Source organism: Tyto alba, unplaced genomic scaffold (assembly GCF_018691265.1).
Source record: "Tyto alba isolate M040663 unplaced genomic scaffold, T.alba_DEE_v4.0 Super-Scaffold_26, whole genome shotgun sequence".
NCBI lineage: Eukaryota > Metazoa > Chordata > Aves > Strigiformes > Tytonidae > Tyto > Tyto alba.
The window spans coordinates 10,955,415-10,974,545 of NW_024881300.1; the positions used below are offsets into that span (position 1 = coordinate 10,955,415).

At 38.5% G+C, this 19,131-nt stretch overlaps 1 protein-coding gene across 1 annotated transcript in view; it reads right to left on the bottom strand.

The window, feature by feature from the left end:
- Positions 1 to 2,053: 2,053 nt before the first annotated feature.
- The window catches only part of TSHZ3 (teashirt zinc finger homeobox 3), a 65,747-nt gene continuing 48,669 nt past the window's right edge, over positions 2,054 to 19,131 (bottom strand). Inside the window, exon 2 of the mRNA XM_032987218.2 lies at positions 2,054 to 6,901. Coding sequence (XP_032843109.1) covers positions 3,702 to 6,901 — 3,200 coding nt within the window. The 3' untranslated portion in view covers positions 2,054 to 3,701. The remainder of the gene's footprint in view (positions 6,902 to 19,131) is intronic.

Here is a 19,131-nt window from a genome sequence, read left to right on the forward strand (position 1 = left end):
AAAATGCAAAGCAAAAGTCAGAACTCAGGTGCATATTTTAAAATCCTGCATCCATACCTTCATGTTTGTCTAATAGGAAAAAATTTATCTTAACATAGCGAGGTTGGTGATTTGGTTAGCACTAATAGTTACCATGCCAATATACATATCAGTGTATGGATGAAAAGAACATTATTCTAGTTCACTGATTATCTAAATTCTTTATAATATGAAATCACATTGGTATGCTAATCCTGGAGGTTCTGAAATGCAAGCTGAACTTTATTTTAATAAATTTGGGATATGCAGATCCTAACTAGGTATTCATTCACAAAGTTTCAAGTGTATTTAAAAAATGTATCAAAAAGTCATTTCTGGTGCACACTAACAGCCATGGTTGCTCCCTGAATGTTTACCCGGTATGTCTCCTCACTGCATATTCAGACCTAGATAAAGTCAGGCCCAGGAACTGACTTTTACCAGATTAGGTGCAGTTGCATCAATGGTATTGAGTGTTTGCAATCATCAATCCCTTGTCTGTATTTCAAGAATAAGTAGAAGGAACACTGCAAAAGACTCTCTAGTCTCTTACTTTTACTCCCTCCCATGTCCCAGATAACAGTATTGCATACAGAGCTTTTAGCATTACTATTATAAGTCAATGGTGCATCTTAAAAATACATTGATTGACAATATATGCAATGATCTGCCAGTCTCCTTATGTGTGAATTTCTGGTTTGCAACCAAATACTATATTTAAGCTGTTATAATTTTCAAAGGAGGAATTCTCTGCTGTAGAGGTAAAAAGTTTGCCTGCATTTAGACTGAGATCATCTATTTGCAAAAAAATGTGGACAGCCACCCAGGAGGCTTCATGAAAGATTTCAGCTAGCCAGGCTTCCTCTCCTAACTAAGTGAGAGGGACTCCTGGGATGGTATAGTCAACCAGTAAAATGGCATGTTGCAATTTTATTGCTGGAATTTGAGCTGAGGCCATAAACATTGACACACAAATGACCTCAAAATCAGATACAACTGCGAGCCAAAAAAAGGAGGAAAAAACCCAGAGCCCTAACCATTAATCCCATTCACTAGACCTGCTTAGCAGTATTTGCTATAGAATGCACAGAACACTCCAACACATTTCTGAAGACATGGTACCGGCCTTTACAATTACAGAGAGACAGAAAGATGGAAGGAAAAATCGAATCACAGAAAGATGGAAAGACAGAACCAAAGATTTAATCAGTTGCTTACTATAAGATAGTGGATTTTTTTAAAAAAGAAAGGAAAATCTGTACATTTGACATTTGGATGCTAGTTATTACTTGAGACATGATTCTTAAGTGCTGTAATGGTGGTTTTGGTTCCCATGTAACCATCTCCAGACTCTAAGTTCACCTGACTGGCAAAATACATTATTTACATGCATAGTAATATAGGTGCTTGGGAGATGCAAATTGTTTTCAATGGTTTTGATGGGATGACCTGTCAACACCAGTAAAAGTCTGTCATTATCATATAAATGCTCCTGCTTGTTTGAATTTGTTTGGCATGTGTTTATTCATCCTCTCCCCTCCCTATCTGCTGTGAATTCTGTACAACAGCAGGTAGGGCCATAAGGGGACTCACTTCAAAACCACTAAGTTTAAGTCATTGGTCTCAGGTTCCAACTCCTACTCCTGTCATTTGAAAACGCTGGGTAGAAGTAAAGGGATTCTCTAACTCGTGAAATACCCACCAGTGTGACTTGCAGACTGCTCAGTACATGCAGGGGGAACGCAGTAAGTAGCAATATCTGCCTGGGTCTGAATACAGCACAGCAAAACACCTATTTGCTTTGCCACACGTTGCTTATAAACCCCGTCTTCACAGTCAGCCTTACCTGATGTTTAAAAAGGACTTATAACACTCATTTATCTTTTGTGGGGGAAAAAAATTCTGTTAATGCAGCCTTTGAATAAGTGCTACCCTGCTCTTTCAATGCTAAAGTTCACTAAAACTCCAGTGATTTATGTGCAGCTTTTGACTGCCAGCACCTGGCAGATGAAGAAACCTACTCAGGCTTCAGTCATAAACAGATAGCATACAATTTAATTTTAATGTGCTCGTTAGTCGTAGCACATTTCAGACATAATTGTGAACGCAACACAAAATTATAGCAAAAAGACAATTTTAATGCTGCTGTAGAAAAAAAGGTTATATGAAGAGTCATATAATGGTGCTTCATTGTCAACAACAAAACAGGGCACAGAGTGCATTACAGTGTCTGTGCTGTTTACATGCCAATATTTTATACATAGATTCTCATATGGTGTCAGCTGTCAGTTACTTCTGCAAATTAACTGCCAAAAATGGAGACGAACAGAATCACTTAGTGTGCTGGTAACCACGGGTTACCTTTCATATGCCTAAAGATAAAGCTGCAGTATGGAATCTTGGGAGAATAATTAGGCAGAACAAAACAGAAAGTTACCAATTGAAATAAAAAGGCATTCTACAATAGGAAATAACAACCAAGAGCGCTTATAAATAAGTAAAAGAGGTTATATCACAGAATGCCTCATAACTTTTTAAGCAAAGTATTACAGTACAAACATTTTAAAGGCTTTATCAATGTTTAGGAAATACAGTACAAGTTTTTCAAATAGATTTAACCCTTTGAGCACTGAGTTTATTTTGAATTTTCTCTTTTTATTTTTTTTTTATTTTTTTTTACTAATAAATACCTTTAAAAGTCATGTTGTGCAAAACAGAATGCATGCCAGGAATGCAGTCCATGGCTTCTGTTTCTTCAGAAGGTTTAAAAAAAACCCAAACAAACAAATGATAGCAACACTAATAAATATGTATAATTTAAACATGAACCTCTATTAATATAGATGTACTGTATAGCAAAACAAAAGAAAACATACTTTGCTTTAAGAATAATGTTTCTGAATACTTTATAAATGCTATCTGTGGTATCTTTCATCATATAATTTACAATGTCTGGATGTTAAAAGAAAACCCGTTAGATCTAAAAAATGAAATATACACTATATATAGGTACAGTTTATACCTGGGGCTTATCAGGTACAAAACCCATGGTTGCTAAAAATGCTGAAGAAAAAGAAAATGGCATTAACGACAACCACATTTTCCATAAGAGATTTTGAAATCTATACAATATATACATCTATGTTTCAATGTGAAAATTATATTTTTAAATTTCAAGGTGTGGGACACCTCTGCATAAATGGAGGTTCATATTAGTAATTGGAACTAAGCTGGTAAGGGTTTAAAAAAAACATATCCATACATTTTTACCAAATTAATGCAAAAGTGCTTCAAAGTACTCAGAGGGCTAAAGATTATAGGGTGAGAAATACCAGCACACTTAGGTCACATGAAAAAAGTGCACCAGAATTAGTTATAAATGCTTAATTAAACTGTCTGTTAATGCATGCAGCTTGATGCATCAGAGGGATGCACAGCAACTAAATCCAATTTACACAAAGTTCCAAACACTTACCACTGCATTTTAACCTTCATATTTTACCAGTAACAACAGCTGATTATGCATCTCTATTTAAACACTGTACAGTTATACAAAACAGTTCAGCCCAGAGCGACTCTGGAGTTAAAATAAGAACATGTGCCAAGAACTAAACAGTAGCTTTAAGGCGTCTTTGACAGTTTTCCTCAAAGCAAATTACAGTTATTTTAATCAAAAGCAAATGCTACTGCTTCTCTAACTCCGAAACATACAGAAGATGATCCTCTGGTGACTTCCCATGTGTTTTACTAAGATGAAGTTTAACAGCATGCTTGCTTGCAAAAGTCCTGTTACAAAGTTTGCACTGATAAGAAGTTCCAATATCTTCCTCTGGAGAGGACGTCACCAGTTTTTCAGACGGTGACTTTGCTTGTGCTATCTGATTGTTAATCTGTTCACTGGACAGTTTGGACAAGTCTCTTAACCTGAAACCCAGATGCGATTCAAGATGACTGATATAAGTTGAAGGAGTTCTGATCTGTGAAGCACAGTCATTACAAAAGAACACTGGGTGCCCAGTGTCCAAATTTTTAAGGAACTTCGTTCCCCCCGTCCTTCGGAGCTGGTATTTCACATTGGCTAGCCAGTGGCTAATTGTGGTCATTGAAAGTCCCGTAAACCTGGAAATGTGCATTCTTTCTTGAGGGCTCAAGTCTGACATGATGTATTTCCCCTCTGAAGTCTGCCGTAAACTCGCTGCAAACTGGGCCTGCAATATGAGCAAGTGCTGAGGGTTCCAGTTAGACTGACGTCCCTTCCTTTTCTGAGCGGGTGTACTCTCTTCTGGTTCCTCTATTGTGGTACCATCAATGTCAGATTTCTCAGATATGCTGGAAGGTGTGGAAGATTTTGATGTGTGACTTTCTGTCAGGTTCTTCAGCATATCAGATATATCTGACAAGGCATTCTCGCGTAGCGGCGAGTTTGACATGAATGACACGACTGCAGATGTCTTTGCTGTTGTCACTGTAGATGAAGAAGATGCAGAAGATGTCGATGTGGATGACAAAAGCGCTGAACCCAAAGAGCAGCTTTTGTCACTCTTGCCTTTCGTCAAATCTATGGGTTGGTCATTGTTGACATGATAAAAATAACGGTCTAAGTGGTCTGTTTTTTTGGACTGCAGAGGTGGAGTGGCCACTGCAGCCTTTTCTGCCAAACTGTTGCTCATTTTAAAAAGCATGCTCATTGGATCCAAAGCAGGCAAAGATGGCTTTGCTGCCTTCCCAAGGTGAATATTCATGACAGACTGCAGTGCACTTAATGGGTTCACAAATGGCTGTTCAGGAGGGTGATCAGTAATGATAGCTGTGCTGCTACTTAAAGAACTTACAATGGACTTAACAGGCTCTTTCCCATTTTCCACAGGTTCTACAGTTGGACTATCCTTGCAACCATCTCTCTGAGGGACTGGGCTGTTCTGCTGGCTTTTAAAGCCACCATCATGGGAGGACTCCATCTTAAGGGGTTCACTGACTTCACTACTGCATGGCGAAGGCGTTGCACGCTTCATTGGAGAAAGTTTTCCCTCAGGCTCCTTCATTTTTTCCTCCACTTTAGCCACCTTCTCAGTGACTTTCTTTACCAATTCTTCCATGGCATGAAAGTTTGTTTTTGGCACAGGTGAGGTCTGACTGCTTGGTGGAGACACCAAGGGCTGGTTTTTAGTTGGTGATACTAGTTCATTGTTTCCAAACATAGGTTTTAATGGTGTAGTCTTTCCAGATGAACCCAATGACAGCTTCATCATATTGGGCAGCTGATAGGCAGCATGAATGCTGGGGTAGCCACCCCAGCTTGGCGTACCATTCTGGGCTTTGTTTATAGCCGATGTAACTGTGTTTTCTAAAGACTTCAATATATCTAATCCTCCCTTAGGGCTTTCTTCTAGGTCATTTTCAGTCAAGTAATGGTATTTTGAGGAGATATCATACTTCTCCTCATCTTCACTTGACTTTTCTTTGTCTTTCATTTTGTCATCGGCAATGCCTCTTTCTTTATCGACTTCTTTTTTTATTTCAACATTCAATTTAGGGGAAACGCTAGAAGGTGTATTGGAAGGAGACGTAAAAGTGGTGGCAGCTAGTGGCACAGACTGGACTTTCTCATCTACTAAGGATGTTATTGTTGGTGTCGCTGGGGCTTCTATAATTGGCTTCCCTTTTTTCATGGCAGAGTTAGTGACTTTAATAAAATGTCCTGTCACCATCATGTGAGCCGTGAGTTCCTGCAGAGTGTCATGTGAACTTCCGCACTCCATGCACTTCAGAATTTGAGATTTCCTCGCCTCAAAGTGCCAGGCATAGCTGGCACCATTCTGGTGGCCATAGCGATTATTTGGCGTAATATAAGGATTAGAATTCTTTTGAAGTGCATCGTTGGTATCCGAGATGGTTGCTTTTGGTGTCCCACCTGTGGAGTCTGGAGAACTTGGAAGTTCAAGCTCCAGCGATGCTTTCTTTCTAGTAGCTGGGATAATTTTTGCTGCTACAGGTGTAACAGGTTCCTTCAGAGGCACTTTTTGGTAGTGTTTTGTTTTGATCATATGAACACTCAAATCCTGAAGAGATTCAAATGAATGACCACAGTACATACACTTTAATACTTTCTGGGCATCTTCTTTCCCTTCCATTTCAAGCAAAGAACGCTTACGAGGTTTGGACCATCTTTTGGGGTTATTGTTATCAGTTTCATGGTTGTCATCTCGATAATGTCCTGTTTCATTCATGTGCACTGTTAATTCTACTAAAGTATCATAGGCAGCACTGCAGTCTTTACAGCGGAATTTACTGGCTCCAGTAAATATAGAGCCATAAAGCTTACTGCTTTGTCTGTACAATTGAACTGTGCTAAAAAGACTCGGTTCAGGAAGAATTCTGCTCTGAGAAACTTGCTGCAGTGTTTTAGCCATAGCAGTCTGGTGCCAGTCAAAGCTGCCACTTCCACAACTGCTGCTGCTGCTGCTGCTACTGCTGCTGCTACCATTGTTTTTTTCTGAAATTGGCTGGTGAAGGTTCAAATTGAGATTGGACCAGTAGGAATTAGAAAGGAAGTTATTATATACAGCTTTCATTTGTTCTAAACTATCAGATACAGTAGAGTCTTCCAGTGGTACTGAAACCTCCTTGCTCTCTTCCTCATTTTTAATGGAGCTGCTCTCAAAGTCTGCCATGCGGTCACTTGTCTCACTGATATGTGACTCGCTGTCCATTTCATGGCTAGAAAATTCAGCTGCTGGAGAGTTTTGGTAGCTTTGGCAGTTCTTACTGAAGTCTTTTTCTGGACATGCGTATTTTGCTGAAGGCTCCCCATCAACTGCATTTTCATCAGGTTCCACATCTTCTTCTACCAGTGCTGCTGCTTTTAGTTCGTCTGAAACATAGGCTATTATGAAGAGAAGAAAATAGAAGTTAGTTTCTACTGATCATACTTTTCCTTAAGTGTTTTAGCCAAAGAAGTGTACTTATTTGTAAAATTAAACAGTTAAAATTTAGTGTTTCTTCAGAGCAAGAAAAAAATCTGCTCTTCAAACATAATTTGCCACCTTATTCTTCTCAAGGGGCAACAGCTTGAAATTAAAACTAAATTTGAAATTAATGAAGCACATTCTGGAGGTGGCATTCATTTCTAAAGTAATAAATTACTTGTATCAACCTCAGAGACAGCAGTTCCTGTCTGTCAATTAATATGTCTTATGCTTCTCCTACCCCTAATGCATTTCTTAACAGACAGATTCACAATTTAAATTAAGCAAGCATTTTTTGCTCATTACGGTTTTGAGACTCAATCTTTAATAAATATAGAGTATAAACATCAAAAATTTCTACAAAGTAAAACAATCCCCAGACACAATAATAAAAAAATTAATTTTTTTTAAACTTATCATTATTAGTAGTATCCTATTTTAGAGGAGGAGATGGTATAAGCAGGTGACACAACCTCTTGAAACAACTCACTAAGAGCAATTTGAGCATACTCATTATGGGTGTAACAAATGACCCATTCACATTTAAAGATACCTCTCTCAACAAGAAAGCCTATGCAGAATTATGTCAGGAGCTAGTTCAAGAAAATTGGTATGCTGTACTCATTCCTGCTGTATAAATATATACAAGACCTTCCAGTGGACCTTACAAATGTCAAAGTGTTTGCTCTTTAGACTACTTTGTCAATATTTACTCAGCATAAGCTACACAGACACCCAACAGGGATCCTGTCTCTTCCCGCCCCCCCCCAGTAATGCAACTGGTGATGTAAATCTAAGATACTCTTCCTGAATAGGATAGTTGGAAACTGACAGTAAACAATATTTTTTTTCTATGGTGCTTCTGTGCACATATTCTACATACACTAAGTCTACCTAAGTTTCTCCTTTATGTAAAAAAAACTATGGAAACATTAAGAGAGGGATCATTAACTGATCAAAATTATCTATTTCTATATAATGCATTAATTTACAGCTAAGCAAGAAAGCAAAAATAGAACATGACTGTTCTGTATTAAGTGGAATTTAAATTTTACTTGCAATCTCTCACAAATACAACCGTAAACTTGGGGGGGGGGGGGGGGGGGAAGGCATTTCCAGTAGATTCTATGGCTGAAGACACCTGACTTTTGACCTTCTCTGCAACGCATCTGGAATGTGTGGGTATCTGTATCTTAAACACATTGAATAATCTATAGCTTGTTTATCAGGCAATAGTGCAGATAACATAATTGTTTACACCCCAAAAAGATGTACTTTAACGGAGGGGAAAATGTAGAACAGCACAGTAGATACATATATACAGTATTGAACCTTGCAAAATCCTTTCATGGAAAATATGTTTAAATGTTATCAGAAAACCACAAGAGACAAAACAACTGTTAAAGTAACAATGAAATCAGGCTTTTAGTTTCACATGGAGTATTTCTTCATTCAGTTAGGTAATACAAAATATTCACTACTGTTCTTTCACATGGATGAATGGTAGTGAATCTTCGTCCAAGCACGTAAAGTTATAATTTGATCTTCATAATAGAAGTTAAACCTTTGAGAGCACAAACATATCACATAAGAGCAACACGTAATAGTGATTCGATATTTCAGCTCAGATAATTTAAACACAGAAAATTCACGCAGGAAGGGCCCTATGTTTAATGATTGGGAGAACATAGTTTGAAATAATTATGTTAAAAACTCTATTATAAGATGTTTCAAAGATGCTGATACAAAGATCTAACTTTAAGCACAAGTATATGTGCTATAATGAAATAAAGTTGTGATGTTTTACTAAGAATCAGTGCCTATCCTGCAAATTCTTGCAACAAAACCACTACAAATATTCTAACAAGGTGGATTTCATTTGATACTTTCATTCCCCTATGGATTGTTTTTCATCTTAATTCTTTGTTCCATCATATTCCTGAAGTCTACCAAAAACTTTAGCAAAGGAGACCAAAGCAGTTCAAATTACTCTCTAAAGCTGAAAAATTTTAAATAACTACTGATAATGTGTAAACAACTGGCTATCAACTACCTCCCCCTCAACCACACCATATCCTAGTGATATGAATAAGGAAGGATGGAAGAAAGGAATGACAGCATGAAACCTATGATTTGGAAGCAAATGTATCCTTTCTCTTTTCTACCTTGTGGAAATGTTTTTTCTTTTACAGCTCCCGTTCCTTTACCCCTGTTGTGAAACCAAAGAATAACTCCCTTTTTATGAGGTAAAGAAAATTCAAGGTTATTGCCACACTGCCTACATTAATAAAGATCTCATTCCCACGGGTGGGCTGAAATGGCACACCAAAGCACTCTGTAAGTGTACCTGTCTTTTGCTTTTTTTGTCCACTGAGAGCTAGTGTGAGCATGTGCCACCCAGTCCCACCACCACATACACACCAAAGCCCTGGGCTTCATCCCTGCATAACACTGAAAGTCCTCCTGGGGCTGGGTGCTCACCAACACAAACAGGGGGCACAGAATCAAGCCCCTAATTAATGTGTTGTTCTTCATATTTTTATTTCTCTTTCTGCTGAAATCTTATGAATTTTGTTTGGACTGAAACACTTGTATTGTCACATTCACGTTTTATTTTTAGAGAGTGACGTTTACATTAGAGAAAACCTCCAGTATGAAGCTCATTTAAATGTAAATCTATTTACCTTTCATGCTTTCTTTGCCCTTTTCACCAACTATCAAGCGTATTTGTGTGCTAACCAGGAGCTGCCTCCTCTATAACTCTTCTCCTTCCTAAGTTCAAGTTGTGCAGCTAACTTGTGACATCAGTCTTTGATCCAGAAATGCAGGAAATGAGGAGGCAGAAACAACAGTATGGAATTTAACTTGGAAATCTGCAACTTTGATAAACTGACAGTTTGAATGACTCCTGCTCTTTTGCTGCATAAGGAGAGGAGGGATGAAACATGACATTACCTGCAACTTCCTCAACCAAAGATTTATGCAAGAGATGAGGATGCTCAAGGAAATATCTTAGCCTAACACTTAAAACACCATCCTAAAATGGAGTTTATGCCAGTAGCTTCTAATTCTTTATTCCAAGGGCTGATTACCTAATCATTTGCCTTCATGGCAATATAAGGCAACCCAAGTAGTCCTGGACCAACCTGTGATGGCAGACTCGGGGCATACTGAAAGATTTTGCAATACCACTACATCTAGCTGTACCATGGCTGATATGTTTTCTCCTCAGAAAAAACAATTAAATTGTTACCAGCACATGGGACACAAGAGGAGAGAGGGTTAAGGCCAAACTTCAGTCCCACACTAGCAGGGCATATGGGATTCAGTGCAAGTACTCATGGAAAGGAGTCCATCTGCAGCCAAGGGTGTTGTGGTTTGAGCCTGGTTGGCAGCCAACCACCGCAGCCGGTCACCCACCCTCCCCCTCCCCACCTGGGAATGGGGGAGGGAATTGGAGGGGTGAAGGGAGACTCATAGGCTGAGATAGGAACAGTTTAATAATAGTAATAAAATGAGAACAATGACAATAATAGAAAAAAAAATATAAATGGGCAATGCACAATGTAATTGCTCACCACCCACTAACCAATACCCAGCCCGTTCCCGGCCAGTGACCCCGAGATACCAAGATCCCACAATCGCAATCCCGGAAGTGAGAGAGCTCCTTCCCAACCATCCCTCCTCTATATAGTGAGCATGACATCCCATGATATGGAATATTTCATTAGCCAATTTGGGTCTGGTGCTTGGGCTGTGCTCCCTCCCTGCTCCCTGTGTCCTTGCGCACGGGCAGGACATGGGGAGTAGGAGAGTCCTTGAAGTCTCAGTAGCAGCTGAAAACATCAGTGTGCTATCAGCATTCTTCTCATACCAAACTCAAAGCTAAATCCAAAACACAGCACTCTTCTAGCTCCTGAAAAGGAATATTAACTCTACTTCAGCCCAAACCAGGACAAAGGGAATTTCGGAGCCCTCCCTGCCCCACCAGACCTTGCTCAGGGAAGTGAGATCGTCTATATTCTGTCTGAGTACAGATGAAGGTAACAGCTTCACTGCAACAGAAAGAAGGACAAGGAGGCTCATAGCAGAGAAATTTCTTGTTTGGTTAACTACCTACAGGAAGAGCAAAGAGACTGTAAAAGCAGAGAATAAAATCAGAAGGTGATGATAAAAAATTTTTTCACTGAGATTCACTGCATGGTGGAGAGATTATCTTTAAGAAGCACTGTTTCCAGCCCATCATTACTCAGCCATTTCCTTCTTATTAAAAAAAAACAACAACAACAAAAAAAAAATAACAACAACAACAACAAAATTGTAGTTTGGTATTTTTCAATTGTAGAGTAAATGTTTGGCATGGCAAGGCATCTATAAAACTGTTTTTCAATGCCTCAACAGCAAAGTCTGAGGAAAAAACCCCAACTTTAAAGGCAATTCTAATGGCAGAAGTTAAGAAGACTGTAAATGAAAGAAATTATGTGGTTCTGGGTTTTTTGTTTTTCCAGAGTAAAAGAAAAACAATTCCAGTTCTCAACAAAGTTTTTAGTTTACATCTCACAGGGTACCATAACCCACAGGAAACTGCCTGAAAGTTGAGCACTGGAGTCACTGTGACATAATACTTGACAAAAAATGGAAAGCAGTTCCCTGGTGTGCCCTCAGTTTCTATAGAAAATGAGGCTATCAAAGGGATTCAGAAACCTATTGCAGGTGCAGCCACAGAGAGGTCAAGAACAGACAGTTCCCTCATTACTGTTTGTTGCAATTATTAACTAAACTGCTAAGAAATAATGAAATTAACACATTTGATATCACTATGTAACAGTAAGATATCGTATAATGCAGTTGATTTCCACATGAGGTAATTCATAACTGAGCTATGGATCATTTCTTTGCCAGTGAAAATAAATTGTGAACCATCACTGCCCAAAATGATCTACATATTGTATATACACTAATAAACTCATATACCTGGCTCTACATAGACACCAGGGATCTCCTGTACAAAAGCAGAGAAATATCGCCAGTCCATTACATTTCTGCAGGTAGAGAAGTCCCCATGCAGCTAAACCAGCTGTTACTCTACTGATGGCCTGGGCCAAACTCAGCAATCTTCTGAGATGCCCACCAGCACAACAGCTACCGGCTCGAATCCCAACTGCTAGAGGTCCTCTTCAGCAGCAAGAGGAAAAACATCACATGGTTTTCATCCCTTCCATGGCAACATCCACCCAGTAACACGGTCAGACACACACTTCCTTGAGTTTGTTTGGAAATAAAAAAGGCATCGAAGGTATATTTTACTGTTCTCCAAGAACCAATTAATTGCACAATTCTTCCCTTCTTTACTGAAAAATGCATCTGAGACCATATATTTTGGCTTGGATCTATCCAAATATTTCATTTCAGTACTTTTGAAATGTCTTGTTCTAATTATGGGGTTTTTTGCCAAGACTTTTATTTTAATTAGTTTACTGGGATATATTTAAACTTGTATATAAGCTCTTTGCTTGAAAAAGTACCAAAACATTTAAATATTCTTCTCACATAAAAAAATGCTTAACTACAAAAGTTTATGAAAGCCATTTAGTTCCTTGGAAATACTTTGGCTTTAACCAAATAGTTTTTTAGTAAAAAAATTACAACCAGCTTTAATATGTATTTATGCATGGTTTGAAATCATCATGTAATACTAAGCGTCGTTTCCCAAAACATCTGATTTTGAGTGCATCTTGAAAAAAAAATCTTCTGAACCCTTAAAAAACCTGAACCCATATACATTTCACACTTAAAAATAGAGAACAGCAGAAAGGGACTGGGAGCACAAACACTTCCATGCTTATGGGATGAATATTATATTCCCAGTCAAAAAGAAAAAGGGAAAAAGGATCAGAACAGATCATAAAATGGAGTGGTGAATAGGACCCAGCCAGGGAAACTCTGTCCGCAGCCTGGCCCCCCCTGCTCCCCAATCTGAAGCAGTGCTGCGAGAAGGCTGCTCCTGCCACAGTCAGTGCTGCTGGCAGTACAGAGCCTTTTCCTAAATATCATTCCCATTCTGTTTTAAAGCAGACATCAGCCACCTAAGAAAGAAGCAGAATACTTTTTGAAGATTTAATTGATGAAAAAAACTTGATGAGTCCCCAGTTTCAGTGGGAGCATTCGGAGTTAAGAGGGGGCTCAGTCTGAACACAAGTCCAGAGAAAGCCAACAGAGAAACAGCAGCACAGAGATGATTTGACTCTGCCAGTGAACCTTACTCACAAAATTAATGAACAGAGGCAAGAGAAAACCAGCTCGGTGGATGGAGTCAATCAAAGACCTAATGCAAATGAAGGCATATAAAAGAGTTATATTAGTCTGTTAGAAAACTCCCACTCTGTAGGCCTTCCACTTACAGGAAGAAAGGCAAACATTTCACCCACAACATGAGCTATTTCTATACCGAGACTGACTGATAATTCACATGTAACTGAAATTGTATTTGAGACTTCACTACTTGGCAGAGATGTTAGCGTATTCCTCATTAGGCGATAGAAATGGGAGGTAGGAGTGGCTGCCCTGTTTACAAGAGTGGCAAATGACACCACTGTCTCTAAATGGGCATGGCAATACTGATTACCCAGCACCTTGACAGGGACATTATTCCTGTTAGAAAGGTCAAAGGTTCTGTTTCATAGAGGCAGGACTGTCTATTATGGGAGAGAAATGTTATTTCCAAGTGGAGAGGTCAGCACTTCTCTTGCACATCGGCTGAAGTCGCTCCTACCTCACACCGGAGTACGATCCTACTGCAAGACTGATTATTCTGCCCATTGTCAAGGTCAAGAATATTAATTTTGAACATGTTAATTTGATGTGATGTGAATGATTAATGCTTGTTTAGCTGGAATTTTTGTATGTTGATAAAACTGCAGCCTTTTCATGCCAATAATAGTGTAGTATTAGGTTACTGGGAATCAGTGTGGCCGGATGTGACATAGCATGCCAATCTAATGGATGGCTAACATTAGGCACTCGAAACTTTGAAGTGTACTTGTGTTTGTTTGTTCCTTCATAAAAATACTGCAGCTGTCTGCCACAGAGAGCTGAGAAACAGGCCAGAGGAAGCTAGACAGCTATCCAGCATCCTGGACTGGTATTACATTTGGAGCAACTTCAGAGAGCTCAAATCAACTCTAAGTGTTAAGAGTTGAGAATTACATGGACAAGAATACACAGTGAAGAGACAATAACAAGAAACGAGTTTATATGCCATTAAAGTGTGGGCCATCTCAGCACAGAACAAAGCAAGGCTATAGCAGGTACCTTTTCCTCATGCCACTGTATTCCAAACTCCCCTAGTTTTTGTGTAGTTTAAAGGAAGGTACAGGATTCAGGTCTCCTATTCACTTTAGACTTTACAGTGCCATATGAAAAGTAGCATACAGACCACCTACAAATGAAGAGAGAAAACATTCAAAAATTGCTACTAATTCTCATAAGGGAGGCATTCATTTTTCTGAAACCAAATACTTTTCAGATGTTTTTTAAATGAGAGATTCCTATGCAAAGCTCACATTTATGTATTATCTCCTTCATTAAATACACACTTGAAAAAAACAGGATGCCATAACATTAAATGGTGGCTCAGAAACAACTTAGCACTATGGGACACCATCACTCTACAGATATGTTCAAAACTATCAACAAGTGTTTTATTCTTCACAGCAACTCTGTGGAAAAAAAAACATTCTTATCCACAGTTGCAAACTTGGAAATTCGAATAAGTTAAAAATTACTTGCCTAGTGCCAGACAAGAAGAAAAGTAAAGGAGCCTGCAACTCCTGTAGGTTAATCTATATAATTTAGCTACTTACACAAAACATAAGAGGATGTCTTAAGTTTGTGTTGCTGTTCCTATGCTTCTTCACAGTGTGTTTATGTGAGTACAACGTTTGTGTATAATTGAAAATAATTGCCAGTTTTCAGTTTAAACAATTATTAAGGATAAAATACCCAGTGAAATACCCACGGGTGCATGTACTGTGCTCAACCCAGAGTCTCTGGTCACATATCTTTTCTGAGCCAAGTTGCTGGGATCCAATAAACACTGAATCTTCAGACTGCCAGCAAACTTCTTTTCACAACAGGGAAAATAGGACAGGTTTTGGAAGCAAGGAGAAGTATCAGCACAACTCGCCTCCCAAAGAGCTGTCTGCTCCCAGTGCAGAACAGGATTTCAGGGGAGTTGTAAACGCCTGTTCTAGCAGAGCCACACCGGAGACGTTATGTGATGGATCATGCCACTCTCCTCCGAAGCTATGCTTTGCCTTGACTTCTGCCCCGGGGCCTAAACTTCCTGAATTCAACCTGCTGAGCAGGGTTTTTCTAAAATCTGCTCAAATCATCCACACGTGAAACATAACACCACTTCTTTCCAACGTGGAGAACATCACATGGTCCTATCACACTTCAGTGTACTCTTCTATGGGTAGGGTTGCATGAGGATCAGTCTGAAATTTGTCTCAGAGAGCTCATCTGCCGCCTTCTACAAGAAGTTTGACAAGAAGCAATCTGAAGATTAAAAAACTTTAAGTGAGACCCAAGGTCCAAGTCACTCCCATGTATAATGAAAAAAAAAAAAAACAAAAAAAAACAAACAAAAATATACATTCTTAAAGAGTCTTTCTCATGTAAAACCTGACTTCAGCTGTCATTATTGTACAAGTAGAAGTGAATGACATGCTTATGAGAAACTTAACAGGAGTAACAGTTCAGAGACTATGCCTGGACAGGAAAACCAGATTTTTATGGGGTTTGTCCTACATTTGCAGTCACATATACACAATGCAATTGACTCAAAATTACCACAGCTGTGGAGAAGCTGAGGAACAGTTCCTACTGTGTGTGCCCACAGCTGCTTAGCAGAAGCAATGCAGGATCACAGTAATCAAGTGGAAGGGCTCAGAAACATGACAGACTCCCATGAGGACAAAAGGACCTTCCTTGCTATGGTATTTTGTGGAATCAATCTTCCCCTTTTGCACTCTGGGGGAAGCATTTATTTTAACAGCCCCTATGAGCATAAGCCTGGAATTTCTGGCTGAACCTGCTGAAAAAGGAGGAAAAAAAAAAAAACAAACTTGGCCTTCCCTGTCACCACATAAACAACCTTCCATGAGCACCTTCAAGACTAGATCAAGTAGGCAAATGAGTAACAGGAACTGTGAGCACCCATTGGGAACTCTCAACTGCTTCTCAGTCTGAATCTGTTCAGAGTCTTGGTGTTCCTGTGTCATCAACATTCACGTAGTACCTTCCTCTTCCTGCTCTCCCCACCCCTTCACATTCCCAGGGAAGGGATGCCCTTCCTGCAGGTACACCAAAGTTACAACTGAACATCATTTGCAGAGCATAAAGTTCCTCACTATCCATCGGCAGGTTAAGGGTCAGCCAACCAGACATGAAGGGGGACCACCACTGAGCATTCAAGAGCCAGGCACAAACTGTTGAGGTAAACAGTTCACAAGCAGCCCCATAGTCTGAAAACATTCACATAAACTTAACAAATACAATTAGTATGTGCATTATTAACAGAAAAAAAAAAAAAAAAAAAAACCAAACAACTACATTTACTGTATAAATTATTCATCACGAATAAACGTGATCCACTCTAAGTAAGACAAAACTGGTTTTCTGTTGGTTTCCAAGACAGTTGCTTGGTGTGAAGTACTACAGACTTGTTAGAGTTTCTACTCCATGCAAGCACATACTACAGTGGGAAATAAATGTTCATAAGCAGAGAAAACAGCTTCATGTTATGCTTTGACCCTTAGATTGATTTGGGAGGTAAATTGTTTTTTGTACTCTCTAGAATTTTCTAAGCACAGAATTACCATCTCCTCAAATGCACAAAAATATTTTCCAGAATTCTTAAAGAATAAAAATATTTCTTTGCTTTATTAAAAAAAAAAAAAAAAGTCACTATCAACATCCTGGTAAAATGAAGTCAAATTCTCTGTATGAATTGGTACTAAAACGCACAGTGACACAATCTCTGCTTGATATCAGCATTTGGGTGGCATCTTTTAATCACCGAAAAGCACACAGGGCATTCAACAAACTAATACAAGATTCACAGCCAACTCCAGGATAAGCAAGCATGAGCATAAAAGTTCTCAATATGGCTCTAATAGCTCTTAATTATTATAATCCTTCACTGTGCAAACAGATGTTGTAAGGGAACTTTAGTTTCTTCAAATGCAGTAATCAAACCATTCTGCTTCTGCCCTGCCTCTTTTCAGTAAATGCTTTGTATAGTGGAATGGAAATAGCAAATGTAGTAACAAAATGACCATTTAATTGTCACAGAAATCTGTTTCTGAACAAAACTGATGTTGTCATTTCTCTTTAGCCACATTTCTGAGTCTTCTGATGATGGTTTAGTATTTTTTTAGACTAAGAAAAAATGAAATCTTACACCTTACTATCTGTAATCTTCCCACATCTTTGCTTGCTCCTAATCTGTCTACCTCTTACAAGCTTTACAGTACCCAGAGCAGTGGCTTTGTATTTTTGTTTAATGGTACTAATATTAACACACATTTCTGGAGCTGCAGCCTTCATTGTGAACTTTTTAAAAATCAAGTTTTCACCTAAAATGCTCCAGTGTATTACAGTGAATCTTTCTACTTGGAGATTTATTTGTAAATGATCATGACTACTTAAGACATTCAAAATGCACCAAAAGACCTTCAACCTGATCCTTCATTTTTCTTGCAAACTTGAAATTCCCATTGAAGTCCTTTATACAGTAGTTTCAATAGCTATTTTGGTTGCAGTGCCTCCCTACAATAAACTCCATACAACTGTATGAATGGTATAGTAGAAATCCAAATTATTTCAATCACAATTTCAGCTATTGTGAACTTGTACTTACAATGAACTTTCTCCATGAAAAAAAGAAGTTCGCTGTGGGCCAACAAAGCTTTGTGTCCTTTCAGAGTTTTTATTCAGCCTTCATTTAAGAAAAACAACTATTGACTGCAATATGAATCTTAGGGCTTGGAGAAAGCAGAGATTCTAAGAATTACCTCTATGAGATGGCCCCAACTTGTTTTGTATGTATAGCAAAAAGAAGCACTGAATATTCATTTCACTCATTTGCTAACTATACTAATATACGCTTTTGTAAATGAGTCTCTATCTAGCATTAGCTATTGAACTGAAGAGTATTTGAATAGGTGGGTTTTGCTATAATACCACACTAAGATAATTTGCTGGAAACAAATGGTTCACTGATTCCTGAATAGAAAATTTGCTGGAAAACCCTGAGAACTAGAAGATGAGGGGGAGGGGATTAAAATGTCGCTTCGAAGCCACCAACCAAACTCTTGTCATTTTTAAAAGATGTTCCTGTGGCACAATATGAATAGTTTATAGCCATGATTGTGAACATTCAATGTCATATAAGAAAAGACACTTGTCAAGAGCCTTTCCCTTACAAGCACCCTCATCATGACCTGTGTTAATGAAGTTAATTGAATTTAAGATCAATAATGGTTAATTATTGCAATTTGACATTCTGAGATAAATGGCTTTAAGACAGAGAAATGTGTGTGTATGTGAATTCTCTCCAAAGAAGGTGAACACATTACAGCCTAAGAGGGATCACACAGTCCTTCCATTGATCCTGGTACAATCTGATCGACCTAATCCTCTGATGAATGTGGGCTTTTCACAGCTACAAGTAAATGTTCTACAAGACTACTCTAACCCTTGTCACTGACCAAATCTATATGAGCTGTACACTAGAAATCTATTGAGATAGATTAAAGAACTGCTGTAGAAACAAGAGATGCTTCAATAAAGATGAAGGTTTATTATATTGACTATTAATGTTACATGCAGTATGTAATTATGAATGCTTATGGATCATAAGAGTTTAATTTTGGTCAGTTGGATGTATATGAACATAACCGAACAACAGTATTAAATTAAAAAAATACCAGATTAAAAAAAAATCCAACCACCACGTTGAATTTGATTACTTATATGCAAATGTTCAGTAAGAAAGTGATTTTAAAATCATCCTTGAAATGTGCAAGAAGACACTCACAGACAGGTATTTATTTCATAAAGTCACTCATCAACCTACTTCATT